General features: G+C 60.3%; 5 protein-coding genes across 10 annotated transcripts; 1 reads left to right on the top strand and 4 right to left on the bottom strand.

Moving 5' to 3' along the window:
* Nucleotides 1–1,640: 1,640 nt before the first annotated feature.
* On the bottom strand, nt 1,641–3,598 carry LRRC10B (leucine rich repeat containing 10B). Its single transcript, XM_039703381.1, has one exon. The coding sequence runs from the start codon at nt 3,540–3,542 to the stop codon at nt 2,523–2,525; it is 1,020 nt and encodes a 339-aa protein (XP_039559315.1). The 5' UTR covers nt 3,543–3,598; the 3' UTR covers nt 1,641–2,522.
* A 535-nt stretch (nt 3,599–4,133) lies between these two features.
* Nucleotides 4,134–6,297, bottom strand: LOC120499558. Of its 3 annotated transcripts, none has more exons than XM_039703383.1 (7): nt 5,795–6,297; nt 5,514–5,725; nt 4,960–5,039; nt 4,833–4,883; nt 4,622–4,696; nt 4,470–4,542; nt 4,134–4,397 (listed from the first exon to the last, which is right to left on the bottom strand). In XM_039703383.1, the coding sequence occupies exons 1-7, from the start codon at nt 6,079–6,081 to the stop codon at nt 4,267–4,269; spliced, it is 909 nt and encodes a 302-aa protein (XP_039559317.1). In that variant the 5' UTR covers nt 6,082–6,297; the 3' UTR covers nt 4,134–4,266. The 3 variants fall into 3 exon arrangements, with proteins under 3 accessions (XP_039559317.1, XP_039559318.1, XP_039559316.1); XM_039703384.1 differs by having other exon boundaries at nt 4,833–4,836; XM_039703382.1 differs by having other exon boundaries at nt 4,134–4,542.
* A 154-nt stretch (nt 6,298–6,451) lies between these two features.
* Nucleotides 6,452–8,397, bottom strand: SDHAF2 (succinate dehydrogenase complex assembly factor 2). Its single transcript, XM_039703387.1, has 4 exons — nt 8,321–8,397; nt 7,644–7,852; nt 6,819–6,928; nt 6,452–6,739 (listed from the first exon to the last, which is right to left on the bottom strand). Exons 1-4 carry the CDS (start codon nt 8,333–8,335, stop codon nt 6,609–6,611), a joined length of 465 nt encoding a protein of 154 aa, XP_039559321.1. The 5' UTR covers nt 8,336–8,397; the 3' UTR covers nt 6,452–6,608.
* Nucleotides 8,398–8,407: 10 nt separating this feature from the next.
* Nucleotides 8,408–15,868, top strand: CPSF7 (cleavage and polyadenylation specific factor 7). 3 transcript variants are annotated; one of them, XM_039703378.1, is made up of 10 exons: nt 8,408–8,439; nt 8,799–8,919; nt 11,309–11,527; nt 11,947–12,050; nt 12,288–12,433; nt 13,656–14,061; nt 14,133–14,254; nt 14,329–14,494; nt 14,585–14,758; nt 14,844–15,868. In XM_039703378.1, the coding sequence occupies exons 2-9, from the start codon at nt 8,866–8,868 to the stop codon at nt 14,751–14,753; spliced, it is 1,386 nt and encodes a 461-aa protein (XP_039559312.1). In that variant the 5' UTR covers nt 8,408–8,439; nt 8,799–8,865; the 3' UTR covers nt 14,754–14,758; nt 14,844–15,868. The 3 variants fall into 3 exon arrangements, with proteins under 3 accessions (XP_039559312.1, XP_039559313.1, XP_039559314.1); XM_039703379.1 differs by lacking the exon at nt 8,408–8,439 and having other exon boundaries at nt 8,592–8,919; nt 14,896–15,868; XM_039703380.1 differs by lacking the exon at nt 8,408–8,439 and having other exon boundaries at nt 8,594–8,919; nt 14,136–14,254.
* On the bottom strand, nt 15,057–17,503 carry TMEM216 (transmembrane protein 216). Of its 2 annotated transcripts, XM_039703386.1 has the most exons (6): nt 17,424–17,503; nt 17,139–17,240; nt 16,964–17,056; nt 16,553–16,754; nt 16,136–16,462; nt 15,057–16,048 (listed from the first exon to the last, which is right to left on the bottom strand). In XM_039703386.1, exons 1-5 carry the CDS (start codon nt 17,434–17,436, stop codon nt 16,447–16,449), a joined length of 426 nt encoding a protein of 141 aa, XP_039559320.1. In that variant the 5' UTR covers nt 17,437–17,503; the 3' UTR covers nt 15,057–16,048; nt 16,136–16,446. The 2 variants fall into 2 exon arrangements, with proteins under 2 accessions (XP_039559320.1, XP_039559319.1); XM_039703385.1 differs by lacking the exon at nt 16,136–16,462 and having other exon boundaries at nt 15,057–15,889; nt 16,508–16,754.
* Between the last annotated feature and the right edge of the window lie 16 nt (nt 17,504–17,519).

Genomic DNA, 17,519 nt, shown 5'->3' with positions numbered 1-17,519 from the left:
CCCATCCATCACTGAGTATCCCCCACCCCAAACTCTGGGATCCTTCCAGGATTGGGATCCCCATGGGGGCTTCAGAAACAACAGGGATCCCCGCAGCCTGCTTGGAGCCAAGCGAGCTCCCGTCCCATCCAGGTCTGGGCTGAGTTCCTTGGCATGGGATAGGGACTGGAATGTGGCTCCAAAGAGAAGGAAGAGACAGGGAACCATATCTTGTGTCCTGGTGCCATGGAAAAGGCACCGGTGGCTGCTAAATAATTCACGGAATGCTGGTCTTGAATAAATAAATGAAACTCCAAACGCAGGGATGGCAGAAGGGCCATCCATGTCCTCCCTGCACACGATAAGATCCCTCTGGATCCACCTTTCAGGCCCCGGGATGCAGAGTTGGAGGTGGCAGCAGGGGACAACACTGTCCCCTTGCCACCTGCACCCTGGTGGAGGGGAGGTGGCTGCTGCTCCACCTCCAGCTGAGCCAAACCTGGCAATTTTGGCATTCCCAAGCTGCCAACAGCATTGATGCCACCAGTCCTGGCTCTGCCTGGGCTCTTACACCAACGCCGGGCTCCTTTTATCCTCCCAAACCTTTGCAAGTGCAGCGGTCCCGGCGCTCCTGTTGCAGGGATGCGCAGCGATTCCCGGTCCCGTTGCTCTGTGCTGGCAGGCAGCGGGAGCAGATGGAAATAGCAGCGTGATCCCAGCTGCGGAGAGGCCACAAACCGTCGCACGCGGGGCCGGGAGAGGAGGCAGGGATATATATAGGGACAGACGTATGGATGATGCACTGCCGGCAGCGGGGACTCGCCGGTGCCAGCGGCCCCAAAATACTCGAGCGGAGCCGGAATCTGTCAGATTCCCACTGACTGCGGCAGCTCCTGGTCCTGGTGTCACCACCATCGTCACCGGTGCCTGGATCCCGACCCAGCTCCTTGGGAAAAGCTTGAGAAAAGGCTGCAGAGAGGGAGGACCCCTCTACCCCAGGTGTCAGAGCTCCTGGATCTGATCCCAGCCATGGGGACAGGCTGGTGGCATCCAGAGCCACCTGCATCCCAATTCCTGCCAAATGGGTGGGCTGACAGGGATCTGCATGGAGCTGGTGGCATCAGATCTTGCCCACATCAGGGGCTTGGAATGCTGAGGGTCTCTGCCAGGGTCAGCACCCTCGGGATCATGGATAATTCCTTGCTAATTAGCAGCACTGTCTTCCCAGATAAAGCATGAAGGGCTGGGAGACACCCAGAATTCCAGGAGTGTGTTTCTGGGATGTCATGGAATCCTGGGATGCTCTGCCTTACAGTGATGGGTACCTGGGTGGGAAAAGGGATTGACAGCCTGCACCTATTGGGAAAACCTGATTCAAAGTTCCTGCTAAGCCCCACATCCCTGAAATTACCCCAGAGGAGCTGGCACGGACAGCTCCTGCACATCCCGCAGCTGAGGAAGTTCCACGTGTCCAAAATAGCCGTGGTTCCTGCTGTGGAATGGGAAGCGGCAGGAAAGGCCGGCAGCATCGCCCTGCAGTGCCGGAGAGGATGTGGCAGGAGCTCTGGCTGCCTCCCAGCCCCAAACCCAAATCCACGGCCATTAAAAGCGGATGTGTGGTTTGAAACCTCCAGCGAGCTGCAGACCTCGGATCCCCAAGCTTTCCACCACACGGGCTCAGCTCAGAGATGGATGGAGGGAATCAGGATTCCTTGGATGTCCAAAATAAGAGGAGCTGGTGGTTGCACACCAGGATATGTCACTTGGTTTTAGGGGATCCCAAATAAACCCTTCCCTGAGGCTGGTCCCCATCACTTTTCTCTCACAACAAATTCCTTGGATTTGTGCTTTTTATTGCCTGCGTTTGGTCCAAGAGGCACTTGGAGAGAGGAAGAGGAAGGATAAGGTGTCAGCCCTGGGTCTGGTGCCCGTTTTGGGACAGACAATGTCAGGGATGAGCCTCCTCTTCCCACAGAGGCAAAACCCTGTCCAGGTTGGAGACAGGCAGTGCTTAGACCCAGGTGGGATTTCCATCGGCTCTTTCCCAAACTGGATGGCCAGGAGGAGCCCGGTGAAAAATTCTCTCCCCCAGCCCAATTCCCGCAGCAGGATGGGGTTCTCAGGGCCTTTGTTCCCAAAGCTCAGAGCTCTCTAGGATGATGGGATCCATGGAATGGATGCATCCAGCATTGCTTTCTCCTGTGCTGCCCATTGGGACAGGAGTAAAGGATTTTCAGAGGTGGAGGAGTGGAAATGTCCTTGTTCTCGTGGGGTGGCAGTGTGGGATCAGCACACAGGGAAGGAGGCTGTATCCCAATCCAAGGCACCCTGGAGTAGGCGGGGTGCTCTCAGGTGGGATAACCACTGGGATCCACGAGCCCTGCCAATCCAGGACACAATGCTGCTGTCCCAACAGGATAAGGCTGATCCTCAGATCGTCGGTTTTCCTTTGTGGAGGCTGTGAACTTCCTCCTTTCCCAGCCCTAGATGGGAATTCCCTGGGAGGCAGGTGGAGGCTCTGCACCCCTTCAGGGGGCAGCAGCTCACGTTTCCTCAGGAGATCCCGTCAGGGCCGCGATTTCCCCCTCCCCATCCTCCGGCCCATCCTCGGGGGACACCGGGGCGGCCTCTGTGCCCTCCTCCTCCTCCTCCTCCTGGCGCTGCAGGCTCTGCAGCCGCTCCTGCCGCGCTTCCATGTATTCCTGCGCCCCGTCCCCCACCAGCTGCACCTCATCCCCGACACAGGGCGGCTGCCGGACGGGATTGTGGTCGTAGGACAGGAGGCGCAGGGAAGCGAGGCCGCTGAGGTCCGGGAAGCTGGCGATGCGGTTGCGATCCAGGTCGAGGACGCGGATGTGATCCATGCGCAGCAGCACGGGCGGGAACTCCTGGAAGCGGTTCCCGTAGAGCCAGAGCCCCCGCAGGCCGGCCATGCGGGGCAGCGCCGCGGGCAGCCGGCACAGCCGGTTGTCCCCCAGCTGCAGGCTGCGCAGCTCCGACAGCTGCAGCAGGGCGCGGGGGAAGTGCGCCAAGAAGTTTCCCTCGATCCAGAGGCAGCGCAGGCTCTGGAGCTGGGCGAAGGAGGGCGGCAGCCCCTGCAGCCCGTTGCGGCCCAGGTACAGGTGCGCCAGGTGGGGCAGGTCGCACACGGCCTCGGGCACCTCCATCAGCTCGTTGCCGTCCAGGGCGAGGGTCCGGAGGTGCTGCAGCTCCGCCAGCTCGTCCGGGACCTCCCGCAGCCCCGCGTCGCTCAGGTAGAGCTTCCGCAGCCCCTGCTGAGCCCACAGCTCGGCCGGGACCTGCCGGCCCCGCACCTCCAGCCGCTGCTCGACGCCGTCGGGGCCCTCGGCGGCCGCCATCCGGGCCCCGCGGCCCGAGGAGCCGCCGCTGCCCATCGCTGACCGGGACCGGCACCGGGACCGGCACCGGGCCCGCCAGGGCGGCGGGGGGGGGGACGCCGTGGCCATGGCAACGCGCAGCAGCCAATGGGAGCCCGCGCCACCGGGTACAGGCCCCGCCCCGCCGCTCGCGCCCAGCGAGGCCACGCCCACAATTTCATTCATGCCCCGCCCGCCGTTCCCACGCCCGCCCGGCCCCACTCCCGTGCGGCTCGTCCCGGCTCCGGCCCCACACCAGGCAGGGCCCCCTCGCACCTCGGCATTCCCAGCCCCTCTCCCAGCAGCCTGGCACCAGCGTCCTCACCCTGAATTCGGTGTGAGGCCCTGAGTTGAGTGTGGGGTCCCTGGGCTGGGTGGGAATCTCTAACTGGCAGGAGGGGCTCCCTGAGCTGTGCGTGGATGCCTTGACGGGGTGCGGGTCCCTAAACTCGTGGAGAGCCCCTCTGTGATTCCTCACATCCCCTGGGACCCTGTCGGGAGCCACTCCCTGGGGCACAGATCCCATTCCCCACGGCCAGGGAAGATATGGATGAAGCCTCTCCAAGTGCCCCCCGTGCCATGGCTGCCCACCCTGCAGGGTCCTTCCTCCTCCTCATCCTCCTGCTTCCCACCACAGCCCTGCCCAGATTTTCCTGCCGCAAATGAGCTGTGTCATCCCAAAGCCGGCTCGGAAAGCTGGAAAGCCGGGCTCGTACAGCCCTCCAGCGGCAGCTAGCCAGGTGACATCCCCCGACCACCCAAACCCCTCCTGCCAAGCCTTGGGGATGCAGGAAACCCCCAACATGAGGGAGCAACCCAAGGGCATCACGCAGGGTCTTTATTCCTCCTACGGGGATTTGGGAAAAGCCCAGGATGGGATTCCCAGGACGCAGCAGCACTTTTTGGGGGGTCACGTCAGGGGGTCATCGATGCGCCACAGGTTGGTGGGGCGGTTGTTGGTGCTGAAGCCACTGGGACTCGGGATCTGGATGCCCTCCACAGACCTCGGGGCCCAGGTGGTTGGAGTCTGTGCCCACCAGCCTGGAAAATCCAGGAGGGATTGGTGAGGGGGTGCCACTCCTCCTGGGGGATGCAATGCCCCCACAAACTCACCTGGTGCTACGGGGGCCAGCGGCGAGAGCTTGTTCAGGAATTTGTTGTGGACAGTGCTGTAGGTCAGTGGCTTCTGTGGGATGCAGTGGGTTGGGAGCCTGCTTCCTTGGGAAAAGGGATGGGGACAGGGGACACGGCTGGGCTGCACCCACCTTCACGGCAATGACTCCCTTGGGTCCCACTCGGAGCTCCGGGGGGGCGAAGGGGGCAGGGTGGCCCATGGCAGGCTGGGGGTGTGGGGGGACACAGGGATGAGATCCTGCTCATTCCCACGCCCAGGCAGCTCCCAGGGCTGCCTCAGAGCCCACTGGGAGCGCTGGGACAGGCTGTCCCCTGCCCTTGCCACCCCATCCCTTTGCTTACAGTGCTGCATATGGCAGGAAAGGAATCCATCCGACCACCACCGACATCAAGCTGTGGGATAGGAGAAGTGTCCCCTGGGGTGCTGAGGGGTGGGGGGCACAGGGGACACGGTGGGGACGGGGCTCACGGGCTGCTCTGGCAGGGTGAGGTCACTCCTCGGCGCGGTCCCGGCGCAGCCCGACAGCTCCGTCACCCTCGGTGGGACATCTGTGGGGAGCAGATGGAGCAGGGATGTCCCCCGTGCCCCCAGGCCTGGCATTACCTGGATACACCTCTCCCATTGTGTCTGAGGGGGGCAGGGGCTCTCCAACACTCCCAAAACCTCTAGAGGTCTGACCTGACACTGACATCCCAAAATCCCTAGAGCTGGACGTGGCTCTGGGACCATCAATAATCCCAAAACCTTCCTGATGTTGGAGCCGGACCTGGAACCCCCAGGGCCTCAAATCCTCCTGTGGATGGAGGTTTCCTAGGAATCCTAACACCCCAAAATCCTCATAAGGACAGAGCTTTCCCTGGGATCACCAAGACCCCAGAATCTCCTGGGAATAGAGCTTTCCCTGGGATCACCAAGACCCCAGAATCTCCTGGGAATAGAGCTTTCCCTGGGATCTCAACACCCTAAAACCCTCCCCCTAAGGCTGGAGCTTTCCCTGGGATTGCCAAGACCCCAAATCATACCTGGCTTGGCAGGACTGGCACAGTGGCTCTGGGTGCCGTATTCCCCGGATGCATTCGGGGCTCTCACCTCCCCGAAACGGAGGTGGGAAAAGGAGAAGCCGGTGGGATACGGACACTGTGGCTCATCCACGTGCTCGGGCAACATCCTTTGGTAATCCGGGCGCCCGAAGACCTTGAAGTCCTCGGAGGTGGTGGACACGTCGGTGTCCTGGCTGCGGTGGGAATGCCCGTGACGGAATGATCCCAAAACGTGACCCCAAACTCCCGGAGCAGGGACCTACCGCTCCACGTGAGGGAAGATCAGGGATTTGAGCGCCGAGTAGTTGTTGACAACGTATCCTGAGCCGGTGTGGACGCCGAGGAGGGGCCGGATGCTCCTGTCGCTGGGGGGCTTGATCCCCCAAATTCGCCCCTCCCTCGGCTTTCGGGGTGAGCCCGAGCGCCGCTTCCCGAAGGCCGCCTCGTAGGTGGTGACGTAGGAGCCCAGGGGCCCCGAGCGGGGGCCCCTCACCATGGGGAACCCCGTCCCCAGTCCCGCGGCGGGCGAGTCCTGCGGCAGGGACGGCATCCTGGCTCTGGGAATGGGGCCCTGGCGGCGGGAATGGCCCGAGGCACGGCGCTACGCCATGGCTGGAGGTGCCCTGGAGGTGCGGGGCCTTCCCAGCGGGCCCGGAACCTGCGGAATGTGCCCGTGGAACGCGACTCTATCTCCCGGCAACCGCGACAACAGGGACCTCCCGGGAGGCTGTCAACAACCTCTGGAGGGCACCGGGAATGTCCCGCTCCAGCCCCCGCCCCGGGGTGGGGTCACCTCCTGGGGGAACTGGGAGAAGGGGCAAGTGGAAATTGGGAATGTCAGTGAGGTGGCATGTGGCAGATTGAGGTGGGAATGTCACCGAGGGCCCGAGCCCGATGTCACAAAGCAGGAGAGGGGCAGGGCCAGCAGCCAGGCAAGGCCAGGGTTTTATTCAGCATTCCACGAGTGTCCAGAGGCTGCTGGGAGAGGAGGAAAACCACAGGGAAGGTGGAAACGCCAGTCCAGAGCCCCACGTCCCCGTGCTGCTCCAGGGAACGGGGACAGAGGCGTCCCCTCCCTCAGCGTGGTGGCTCAAACAGATATTCCAGGTCCGGCTGCCGGAGCCTCTGCTCCCTGTTCCTGTTTTTGGCAAATTCCCTCAGCATGGCCATCACATCGGTGTCGAATTCCGCCGGCGTGGGCTTGGCTTCTGAGGGGAAGAGAGGGAAGGCTCAGCTCTGTGCCGGCCCCAGGTGCCACCCCGGCGTGCCAGGCTGTGCCACACGTACCAGTGGCCCAGTAGTAAATGTCCCAGTCGTTGCTGGGCTCGTTGATGAGGCGGTCGTAGCGCGTCAGCTGCTCCTCGCTCATGCGCGCCAGGTTCTCCTTGGCAAAGAGGCTGGGGAGGGATGGATCGGGATGAGCGGGAGGTGAAGGAAGAGCTGGGATCTGAGAACCAGCTCAAAAAATGGGATCCTGGAAAACACGGACCCCCAGCCCGCTCTCCCTCAGCTCAGCGGGTGGGAAAACACCTGCACAGCACTGCCAGAGGAGCTCTGGAATCTCCAGCCCTGGAATCCCCTTATCCAGCCTGGTCTGCTGGGAGGTGTCCCTGCCATGGCAGGGGGTGAAGCTGGATGTCCCTTCCATCCCAAACCATTCCAGGATTCCATGAGCTCGTTCATATGAGATGCTGGAAAGGGATTCTTTCCTAAGAGGGTGGTGAGGCCCTGGAATGGACTTCCCAGAGAAGCTGTGGCTGCCCCATCCCTGGAAGTGTCCAAGCCAGGTTGGACAGAGCTTGGAGCAACCTGGGATAGTGAAAGGTGTCCTTAAGGTCCTTCCCCACCTGAATCTTTCCAGAATTCCACAATTCTATGTCTCTTATCTCTCCTTCAATCCCAAAATCCGACTGGCCTTGTGCTCACATGTCCCAGGATTTACATACACCCTTCCCAAAGGATTCTGGTTCACTGAGCTCTCCCAGCTCTACTCCATCACTGGATCCTGAAACAGCAAGATCTTGGAGCAACTCATCCCACGGATTTTTGCACTACCTCAGTAATCTCCTCCCTGTGAATGGAAGGACCTGGAATCCTGGGAGCCAAGCCCACCTGAGCAGGATGCAGTTTTCCAGCATCCCCCTTTTCCTGCTCTCGTACAGCAGCCGGGCTCTCTTGGTGTCCAGCGGCTCGTCCGGACGCTCCTGCCAGGGGGGCAGGGGGATCTCCAGCACGTCCTTCCCGGAGTCCGTGGGGGAATCGCCCCGGTAGCCGCGCTGCGGGACCAGCGCCCGCAGGAGATGCCGGCGCAGGGAGCAGAGCTGGAGGGAACAGGGAAAGCACAGGGATATCAGTGCCTGCACACAGGGACCGCTCCAAATCCTACTGGACAGGACTCCCAATCCCAGCCCCCCAAACCGCGCTGCCCAGACCCCATGAATCCCCCAGATCTCCATTTTCCCCCCAAAATCCCCTTCTGCCTGCTCAGACTCTCCACCTTTTTTTGTCTCCTCTTTTCCTCCCATCCTGCCTCTCCCCCAAACTCACCCCTTTCCTCTCCTTTTCCTTCCCCCTCTCTCCCCGCTTTTTCCCCTTTCCTCCCGTTTTTTCCCCCTTCCCCCTTTCCCTTTCTTTTCCCCCCTTCCCCAACATTTTTTTCCTTCTCCTTCCCCGTTTTACCTTTTCCCTCCCACTTTAACCTGCTTTTTCCCGCTCTCCCTCCTTCCTCTGCCCTTTCACCCCCTCCCCTTCCCTTTTCCCTCCCAGTTTTCCCCCCTTCCCCCCCCAACCCTGGCCGCCGCCATCTTGCCGCGCTCCTCCCCGGCCACGCCCCCTGGCGGCTCCGTGGGGCGGGGCGTGCCGGAAGTGGGCGTGGCCCCGCCCGGAAGTGGGCGCGGCGGCGCTGGCGGTGAGCGCGGGGGCAAAAACGGGGATTTTGGGGGGACACGGGATTTGGAGGGAAAGGGGATTTTGGGGTGGCACAGGGGTTTGGGGAGCAGAGGGGATTCAGGGGGACACAGGGATTTAGGGGGGACATGGGATTTGGGGGGACACAGGGATTTAGGGGGGAGAGGGGATTTGAGAGGCAGAGGGCATTTCGGGGGGGAGAAGGGATTTAGTGGGGCAGAGGGATTTGGAGGGAGGAAGAGGGGCTTGAGGGGACACAGGCACTGGGGTGAGGAAGTGGGATCCGGGGCACGCAGGGATTTGGGGGGACCCCCCCGCGGGTCCCCAGGGCCTCGGTGACCCCGTGCCCCCCATTCCCAGAGCACCTTCCGTGTCCTGGCTCCGCCCGGTCCCAGCCCGGGCTCCCGCTTTTCCCGCCTCTGGAAATATGTCCGAGGGAGTGGATCTGATTGACATCTACGCCGACGAGGAGTTCACCCAGGTGAGGGCTGGGATGGGGGTGCAGGTCCCCCCGCTTTCCTTTGGGAAGAGATCCCAGTGTCCTGCAGCTCATCCCAGTGTCCTGCAGCTCATCCCGGTGTCCTGCAGCTCATCCCGGTGTCCTGCAGCTCATCCTGGTGTGGCTGGGAGAAGGGAAGCATCGTTCCCGATCATTCCCAAATCTCGGTGGCTGCCACCTCCAGCTGTGGTTAAAGGGTTTCCCTGTGGGTTGTGACACGTGGCTGGTCACGGAATGTTTGGGATTTAATAGCTTAGCTGTGTCCTGCTTGGAAAAATGAGAAATCCCAACTGGAAGAGGCACTTCCAGGGAATTACACAGTGAGGGGATACCAGGAGCCAAATCCATGGGATCACCCAGGCTGGGAATCTGTGCAGGAGCTCGCTGTTCCTGCGCTGCTTGTCCCATCCCAGGAATATCTGGGATTCACAGGAGGAAATGATGAAGGAAGGGGGTGTTGGAGAAGCAGATTTTAGGGAGCTCATGGATGTGGGAAAGCAAGTGCGAAGGCAGATGTTGGAAAATTCGAAACTGCCATGGAAAGCTTGTGGAGAGAAGTTGGCAAGAGGAAAAGTCATGGAAACTGGAAGCAAAGCACCCGGAGGAAGGAATCACCATGGAGAAAGGAATTCTTGAGAACTCCTGGAGTGATCAGGAGAAGCTTCTTCTGGTTATTGGGTGGGAATACCCCATGGACTCTCCTGGGAAGACCAAGTGCATGGAGGATTCTCCAAGCTGGAATGGTGATCCAGGCCAGTGACTCTGGCATGTTCCTCCCCCTGGGATGTGTGGCAGAACACCTGGAATTCATCCATGCCAGGATCAAAGCAGTGGGGAGGTGCTGTGGTGTCCCTGTGGCATTCCAGGGATGCCAGTGTAATTCCAAATCCCACTTTTCCACGTGGTGATTCCCACTAACAGTGCCCAGTTTCACCCCTGTGCACCTCAACTCAGCATGCAGGAGAATCCCTAAAATCTCCCAAGCTGAATCCCCTAAGTAGCAGAACTGAGGGATTCCTAGGGATTCCTCCTCTAGCCCCTCCTTCCTATTTTTGGTCTTGACTTTCTGAAACTTCCAGGCGGGAATCTTCCAGCCTTGGGCTGTGTCCAAAGGCTCCTGGTGGAGGTGGGAGCGTGGGAGTTGGATTAACCAAACACTTGAGCTTTTTTGGGAAATGAACACAAAACTACAGCTCCCTTTTCAAATCATTCTTTTATCAGCTCCAGGAAAAGAGCTGGATGCAAAAGCTCAGGGAGGGGGGAAATGGTTGGATTTTTGGATTCCCAGGTTTCCACGATCCTTGGAAAGCTCAGTGCTGAGCATCCTTCTCTGTCCAGCTCCCGAGAGGATGTTTGCAATTCCCTGACCCTCAGGCTGTCTCCAGCAGAAAACATTGTCCAAACTGCCTGGAATTGAAAGTTTGGGAACAGAACCTCTGGTTTTATGGCACACCAGCTCCTGTGGGATGGATCCTCATGGAGTGATTTTGTAGGATGAAACACTCGGCACAATCTGAACAAGGAACTGGGATCCATAGTAAACACAGCACTTGCTGGACATTCCAAATGAAATACAGCCTGGGGCAGAGTGGGAATTGGGAGGCAGATCCAGCTGGAATTCCCAGCTCTGGAGCTTCCTGAGCTTCCTCTGCCAAAGGGACATATCCAATGTGTGGGAGCTCCTACCCTAAAAAGGGCTGTTTTCCCAAAAAAGAGGAAGTTTGGGGTGATGAGCATGGTTTGAGGGGGGTGTGCAATTCCCAAGTTAGATTTTTGGGATGCATGTGTTGCTAAGGAGTGATAGGCTCATCCCTGCAGGGCATTTGGTTTTCCACCACTGAATTCTTGCCCTCCAAATTGGGAATTTCTTCCTGGTGGCAGCAACAGGGTCTTGTCCTGTTGTGTGGGATCCAAGTGGGCTGGTCCTTGGAATGTGCTGGAGCTCAGTGGGGATTTAGATGAGATATTGGGAAGAGTTTCTTCCCTGTGAGGATGGTGAGGCCCTGGAATAGATTTCCAGGGAAACTGTGGCTGCTCCATCCCTGCAAGTGTTCCAGGCCAGGTTGGACAGGGCTTGGAGCAACCTGGGATACTGGAAGGTGTCCCATGGCAGGGGATTGATCCTTAAGGTCCTTATTCCAACCCCACCCATTTCATGATTCCATGAAATCAGAGCCCATCATCCTGTTTTTTGGGATTGCCCAGGCAAGGGGTGGCTGTAATTCCCAACTGTGCATAGACCCAAACCAAGTGATTTGGGCCTTAAACCTTTGGACTCGGCTTGGAAATTCCACTTGGGAATTGGGACAGCAGGTTTGGAAACAGCAAAGAAGGCTTCCCAAGCCAGGATCTCATGATGTTTTCCCAGCAGGACCCGGAGCTCAGTAATGCTGACCAGATGGATCTCTACGACGACGTGTTAGCAGCCAGCTCCCAGCCCCAGGAAAAGCGTTCCAGCAGCTCGGAAGCGCCTCCGGAGATCCGTCAGGAGCCGTCTCCCAAGCCCAACAGCAAACCCCCAGCCATCCTGTACACCTACAGCGGGCTCCGGAACAAGCGGGCTGCTGTCTACGTCGGGAGCTTCTCCTGGGTGAGTTCATCTTCCTGGGAATTCGGGATTCCTGGGGAATCTCTGAGGGGCTGCTGGGCTCTCTAGAGGAGTGGTAGGGATTTTGAGGGGCCTGCTCCTCCTCAATCCTGAGCTGGTGTCCTGAGCTTTATTGTGAACTGGGATTGGCTTTGTGATCCTCAGGGGAAAGGGATTTGTGTCCCTGAGGAGCTTCTGGGCTTTGAGGTGCTGCTCCTGAGTTGCCTTCTCCTGTTCAGGGATGCAGGAACAGTTTTGGGAGGGCTCTGTCTTGTCCGGAGAACTTGTCACTGTTACCCATTCCCAAGGCTTGTTCTGGATGATTTTAAGCTCCCTGAGGAAGTCTGGGGGTGACACTCCTCAGGTGGGTGGGGGGACACTAAGGACAGACATGGATACCAGCCTGTTCCCTCTGCCCTCAGTGGACGACTGACCAGCAGCTGATCCAGACCATCCGCTCCATCGGAGTCTACGACGTGGTGGAGCTGAAATTCGCGGAGAACCGAGCCAATGGCCAATCCAAGGGGTGAGAGCCAGTGGAATTTCGGGTGGGAATGATGGGAGCCAGGCCCTCATTGCCACTTCCATTGTTTTGTGGAGGGTGAGGGAGCAGCTGGCGCTTTTCCTGCCTGGCACAGGGAATTCATCCCAAAGAGCATGGAAGAGTGAGGAGGGGGTGTGGAACAGTGGGATGGGATCAGGAGGAAGGTCTGGGAGGTCTCTGCAGTGGGTTCAGGACTCAACCTCCCTCTCTCCCGCGCAGGTACGCGGAGGTGGTGGTCGCCTCCGAGAACTCGGTCCATAAACTCCTGGAGCTGCTTCCCGGGAAGATCCTGAATGGAGACAAGGTGGAGGTGAGGCTGGCGACCCGGCAGAACCTGTCGCAGTTCGAGGCTCAGGCTCGCAAACGTGAGTGCGGCGCCGGTGTGCGGCGGGCGGGGGGTTCCATCTCACACACATCCCAAATCCCCCCGGATCAGCTGCCAGGCCCAGCCCAGCGAGCCCTCGGGATGGGGGGAACCCTGCCAGGAGCGTCTGGGGGTTGTTTTTCCCATTCCTGAGCCGGATTAGCTCCTGACCCGAGTCTTTATGATCCCCTTTTAGGTGCTCCCACACTGCGAAGATCCCTCGTAGCCTCCTCCTCCTCCTCTCCAAACTGAATGGGCTTAAGCTCTTCAGGCTCTCAGCATAGCTAAGACCCTCCATATCTATTAGTAGCTCCTCTCTGGATCTGCTCCAGAATTTTTCCATCCCTGCGGAGGTAAGGTGCCCAACACTGGAGGAATATTCCAGCTGGGGCCTGGCCGTGGGCATCCCTCAATGGCAATAGGTGGTCCTGGCCTCACTCCGCAGTGATGCGACGGGATCCTCAGGGATTGTCCCGGCAGGAGCGTGTCCGAGGAGGTCTTGGCCAGCTCTGGTCCTTGTAGATCCCTTGGCATGTTTTGTGCAAGGAAAACTTCCCCCTTCCCAGCAGAGTTGCTTTACTCCCTTCCTTTGGCTCAGGTGCCTGAGGGGATCGGCTGCTTGGTGCTTAGGCTGTGTCCCAACTTGCCCTGCAGTTTTGGTGGAGCAGGGAGTGTTCCCTGGGCCGAGTTCCGGCTGCCCCCAGGGCACAGCGGAGCTCCCATGCAGCCTTTTGGCATCCTGGGAGCCGTGGCTCCTGTCACACCCCTTCTGTCTCATCCTCAGTGCCTCTTTGGATAGAGCAAGGCTTCTTGACCCTCTTGGATTGCTGAGTTTTCCTTCCTCTAGCAGCAGCTCCGTTGCTGTCAGCACTTGGGTTCTGTCCCCTCGTGTTCCTCCACGCTTGGGCCTCTCCAAATCCATGTGTAAATCTCAGGCTCTCCGGGTCTTTGGATGTCTTTGGGGATCTCTCACCATTCCTTGTGGCTTTTGGCTCCTGTCCCTGTGACCTGCCTGTCCCCAGGGCACTGTGCGGGGTCTTGCTGGAAAGCTGGGCCCCTCTTGGAAAAACACATGGAAGCGGAGGCTATGTGTGGCCAGCTGGATCTCTCTCTGGGCACCTCCAGCCCTCCAGGGGTGGGAGGAGGAGGAGGAGCAGGAGGTCTCAGAGACCCAGACACCCTCCAGCTGCAGCTCACAAGCTCTTTCCCCGTGCCACTTCCAGGTGTGCCGCCACGGGCCCACTCCCGGGATTCCATGGATGCAGTGGACGGCCGGGCGACGCCGACAGAGAATGCGCTGCCCCCCGCCCGCATGGAGAAGCCCCCCTCGGTCCTGCCCTTCTTCAGCCGCCCCCCCGCGCTGCCCCTCATGGGGCTACCCCCTCCTCCCATGCCCCCTCCGCCTCCCCTCTCCTCCGCTTTCGGAGTCCCTCCGCCTCCTCCTGGAATTCCCTACCAGCACCTGCTGCCGCCGCCACCCCGGCTGCCCCCGCCCCTGGCCGTGCCCCCCCCCGGGGCTGTGCCCCCCGCCCTGCACCTCAATCCCGCCTTCTTCCCGCCGCCCACCGCCGCCCTGGGACCCCCTCCGGACACCTATGGCAAGGCCATGGCTCCATACAACCACAGCAGGTGAGCCGGGCGGGAATGGGGTTGGGATGCTCAGGGAGGATCCCGCTGAACCCCTGTTCCCACTGTGCCAGCAGCCGGGAGCTGGGCCCGCCGATGCCGGCCGTGAGCGAAGGCGAGTTTGAGGAGATCATGAACCGCAACCGCGCCATCTCCAGCAGCGCCATTTCCAAGGCGGTGTCCGGCGCCAGCGCAGGTACTTCCCGCGTCCCTCGTGTCCCCCATCCCGGGATGGATTCCCGCTCCTGACCCCCTGCTCCGCTCCCCCAGGGGATTACAGCAACGCCATCGAGACGCTGCTCACCGCCATCGCTGTCATCAAGCAGTCGCGCGTGGCCAGCGACGAGCGGTGCCGCGTCCTCCTCTCTTCCCTCAAGGATTGCCTGCATGGAATTGAGGCCAAATCCTATAGCAGCAGCTCCAGCAGCAGCTCCAGGTATCCCCCTGGATCCAGAGAAGGGGATCCGCCCTGCAGGTGAGCGACTGAAAAATCACTCTTTGGGTTTTGTCTCTTCTTTTTCCAAAGGAAAAGACACCGATCCCGGGAGCGCTCTCCCAGCCGGTCCCGCGAGAGCAGCCGGCGGCACCGGGACCTGCTCCACAGCGACGATCGGCACGAGGATTATTTCCCGGAGCGGAGCCGGGAGCACGAGCGGCATCGGGACAGGGACAGAGACCGGGACCGGCACCACTGAGACAGGTGGGAGGCTCGGGAATCCCCTGGAAGCGTGAGGGGTGAGGGAAGGGCACTCCCACCATTCCTCTCCTCTCCTCTCTCCCGACAGGAATTTGGCAGGAAGTGGTTTTTAATGGACTCTATCTCCTCACCTCGACCAGGATGCCGTGCCCGAGGCTGCTCCGCCCCATCCCGGTCCCTTCCTCGCCACCACAGCCCCCTCCGGGCGGGACCCCCGCCCGCACCTCGTGGCCTTGGGAATCCCCCCCACCACTGCTGCTGCTTCCTGGGGCCATCCCGCTCCGCTCCGTGGATACTCGGACCCAAAGAGAAATGGTGCTTTTATTCCATGGAGGGAGGTTTGTGAGCCCTTCCCAGTCTGGGGGGGAACGGAGGAGACGGAGCCCTCCCCGTGCAGCTTGGGGGCTTGGAGATGCACAGCTCCCGATCCTGGGATCAGGAGCCATGTGCCATCCTCTGGATTGCCTGGGGACACTCGCGTCCCCATCGCCCTGGTGGGACACTGTGCCACGCTCCTCCTTTGCCCCTTCACCCTCCAGGAGCTGGGAAAAAGGGGCTGGAGCTGGGTTGGGGGTCATCCTCTCTATCCCGACATTCCCCACAGCAGCATTCCCACCCAAACGGCAGCTCCGGCCTCTCCCGCAGAGCCTTCCTTGTTTTAGAGGAAGCGGAAGAGGCAGGGCAGGCTGTGACCCCCTTGTGTCCCCTCAGAATCCCAAGAAGGAGAGGCAGGGAGAGCCCAGGAGGGTCAGGATGAGCCGGGACACACTGGGTGACTTCCAGGGCTGGAATCACACTCAGGTGGGAAAACCCAGGCCCTGGAAGTCTTTTTAAGTTGAAATAACCCAAATTCAGGAAAAACCACCCTGATTTTCCCAAGCCCCACGAGGTGGGAGCACTCGGCAGGAGAGCTCCGGGTTTTTTTTTACTTACCGCCACAGATTTTTAGTTTCTTTCCAAATAGTGGAGGGGGAAAAAGATTCCCCCATAAATTGCAGAGCAAATCCCTGGAAGCCCCGGCGAGGCGCCGCCCCTCCTGCTCGCAGTGATTAGATTTGTCTTTGGATAGGTTGGAATTGTGTAATAAACTCAGATGACGTTGTCAGTCTTTTACACAGCGCTCCTGTTGCCTTCCTACGGTGGGATTTGGGATAATGAGGGATGGAAGGGATTTGGGGAGGTCTGTGCACCCGTTGTCCCTCACCCTCTTCCTCCTCCAGTGGGCTCCTGTGCTTCCCAAACTGGCTCTGAGGTGCTGGAAGCACCTGAGCGTTCCCAGGGGGACCTACATTCCTGGGCACCAAGTAAAAATAAATATTTATTGGAAAATAGTGAATTATTCTGGAAGATCATAGAAAATAAAAAGAGGGTTCTTCATACCTTGAGCTGGCTCAAGCTCTGAGGAGTCCGAGTGGATTGGAGAGTGGGAAAGGTGGGAGGGATATGTCCAGGGGCCAGTGAGTGAAGTGGGAAAAGGGAGGGGTGAATCCGTGTGGCAGCAGGTCCCTGCTGAAGTGGGAAGCAGGAAAAATGGGAGGGATGTGTCCACATAGAAGCAACAGAGTGGGAGGGATGTGTCCAGGTGGCACCAGGTGAAATGGGCAGTGGGAAAGGTGAAAACCTCCCCCTTCCCGGGGCTGGGGAGTGGAGCTGGCACGGGTGATGCTTCCCTGTGTCCCTGGGCCGTGTCCTCAGTAGGGATCCGTGCTGTGGAAAAGGACAGAGACGGGGATGTGTGGGTGCCAAACCAACCTGGCAGCTCCCGCGCCGGCTCCCCCAGTTCCTGGGATGCAGCACCTGGAGAAGGAGAGCAGCGCCAGGAAGCCCAGGAGCAGCTCCAGGCCGTAGAAGAGGAGCAGGATGGCGCTCAGGAACGCTTCCAGGCGCAGGGAATATGTCTGGAGCAGCAAGTAGTACACGGCCAGCACAGCTGCCGGCACTGTGAGTGCCAGGCTGAGGGACAGCGGCACCTTCCGCTGGCACAGGTTCCCCTTGGAGCCTGTGGGACACAGAGCTGGGATCAGATCGTGGAAATCATGGGAGGCTTTTGGGTGAGGAATTAAATGTCCCGTTCCCGTGGGCAGGGACACCTTCCTCTAGCCCAGGTTGCTGCACGCCCTGCCCAACCTGAACACCCAGGGATGGTCCTCGGGGGTGTCCCAGGACTCTGCACTCCCTGTGGAGCCTCTGGCATTCAGGGCCACTCACCGAAGAAGATGCGTGTGGCCTCAATGCCGAGGTAGAGGAGAAGCAGAACCACGTCCAGCACCAAGTTGGAGACGGGATAGGGCAGGAGCAGCACTGCAGGAAAAGCACCGCCCTCAGCACCACATTCCTGCCCGTCCCGGTGGCATCGGGAAGAGTTCCGGAGCGAAGGACTCACCTTTGTACACGAACACGAACGCTTCCAGGAGAAAATACGTGGCGCAGTACCAGCCGTTGAGGAAGAGCAGGACCTGCAGCGGAGCCGAGGAGCGATGGCGGCCTGAGGGGACACGGGGCGGCCATGAGGGGGGGCACGGGGCGGGCATGGCAGCGCGGCCCCCGGAGCCCTGCAGCGCCTTGGCCGCCCCCCTGCCTCCTTCCCAGCGCCGCTCCCAGCCCGGGTTCCTCCCGGTACCCCCCGTACCCTCCGGGATCCCCCGTTTCCCCCCGGTCCCGCTCCCACCCCTGGGCGCCATCTTCCATCTCCATGGGAACCGCCGCCGCCGCGCTCGCCCGCACGGGGGCGCCGAGGGCTAGGGCGCGGAGCGGGAGGGCGGAG

Source organism: Passer montanus, unplaced genomic scaffold, assembly GCF_014805655.1.
Source record: "Passer montanus isolate IOZ18808 unplaced genomic scaffold, ASM1480565v1 scaffold163, whole genome shotgun sequence".
NCBI classification, from domain to species: Eukaryota; Metazoa; Chordata; class Aves; order Passeriformes; family Passeridae; genus Passer; species Passer montanus.
This window is presented reverse-complemented; position numbering and strand designations above follow the sequence as displayed.

Coding starts and splice junctions, on each gene's coding strand:
- LRRC10B (XM_039703381.1), bottom strand. CDS start 3,542: ATGAATGAAATTGTGGGCGTGGCCTCGCTGGGCGCGAGCGGCGGGGCG.
- LOC120499558 (XM_039703382.1), bottom strand. CDS start 6,081: ATGCCGTCCCTGCCGCAGGACTCGCCCGCCGCGGGACTGGGGACGGGG. Junction 4,884..4,959: donor TCACCCTGCCAGAGCAGCCC/GTGAGCCCCGTC, acceptor CCTATCCCACAG/CTTGATGTCGGTGGTGGTCG. Junction 4,543..4,621: donor AGGGAGTCATTGCCGTGAAG/GTGGGTGCAGCC, acceptor TGCATCCCACAG/AAGCCACTGACCTACAGCAC.
- SDHAF2 (XM_039703387.1), bottom strand. Junction 6,929..7,643: donor GAAAACTGCATCCTGCTCAG/GTGGGCTTGGCT, acceptor ATCCCTCCCCAG/CCTCTTTGCCAAGGAGAACC. Junction 6,740..6,818: donor CATTTACTACTGGGCCACTG/GTACGTGTGGCA, acceptor TCTTCCCCTCAG/AAGCCAAGCCCACGCCGGCG.
- CPSF7 (XM_039703378.1), top strand. CDS start 8,866: ATGTCCGAGGGAGTGGATCTGATTGACATCTACGCCGACGAGGAGTTC. Junction 8,920..11,308: donor CCGACGAGGAGTTCACCCAG/GTGAGGGCTGGG, acceptor TTTTCCCAGCAG/GACCCGGAGCTCAGTAATGC. Junction 12,434..13,655: donor CGAGGCTCAGGCTCGCAAAC/GTGAGTGCGGCG, acceptor TGCCACTTCCAG/GTGTGCCGCCACGGGCCCAC.
- TMEM216 (XM_039703385.1), bottom strand. Junction 17,057..17,138: donor GTTCGTGTTCGTGTACAAAG/GTGAGTCCTTCG, acceptor CTTTTCCTGCAG/TGCTGCTCCTGCCCTATCCC. Junction 15,890..16,507: donor GCCGGCGCGGGAGCTGCCAG/GTTGGTTTGGCA, acceptor ATCCCACCGTAG/GAAGGCAACAGGAGCGCTGT.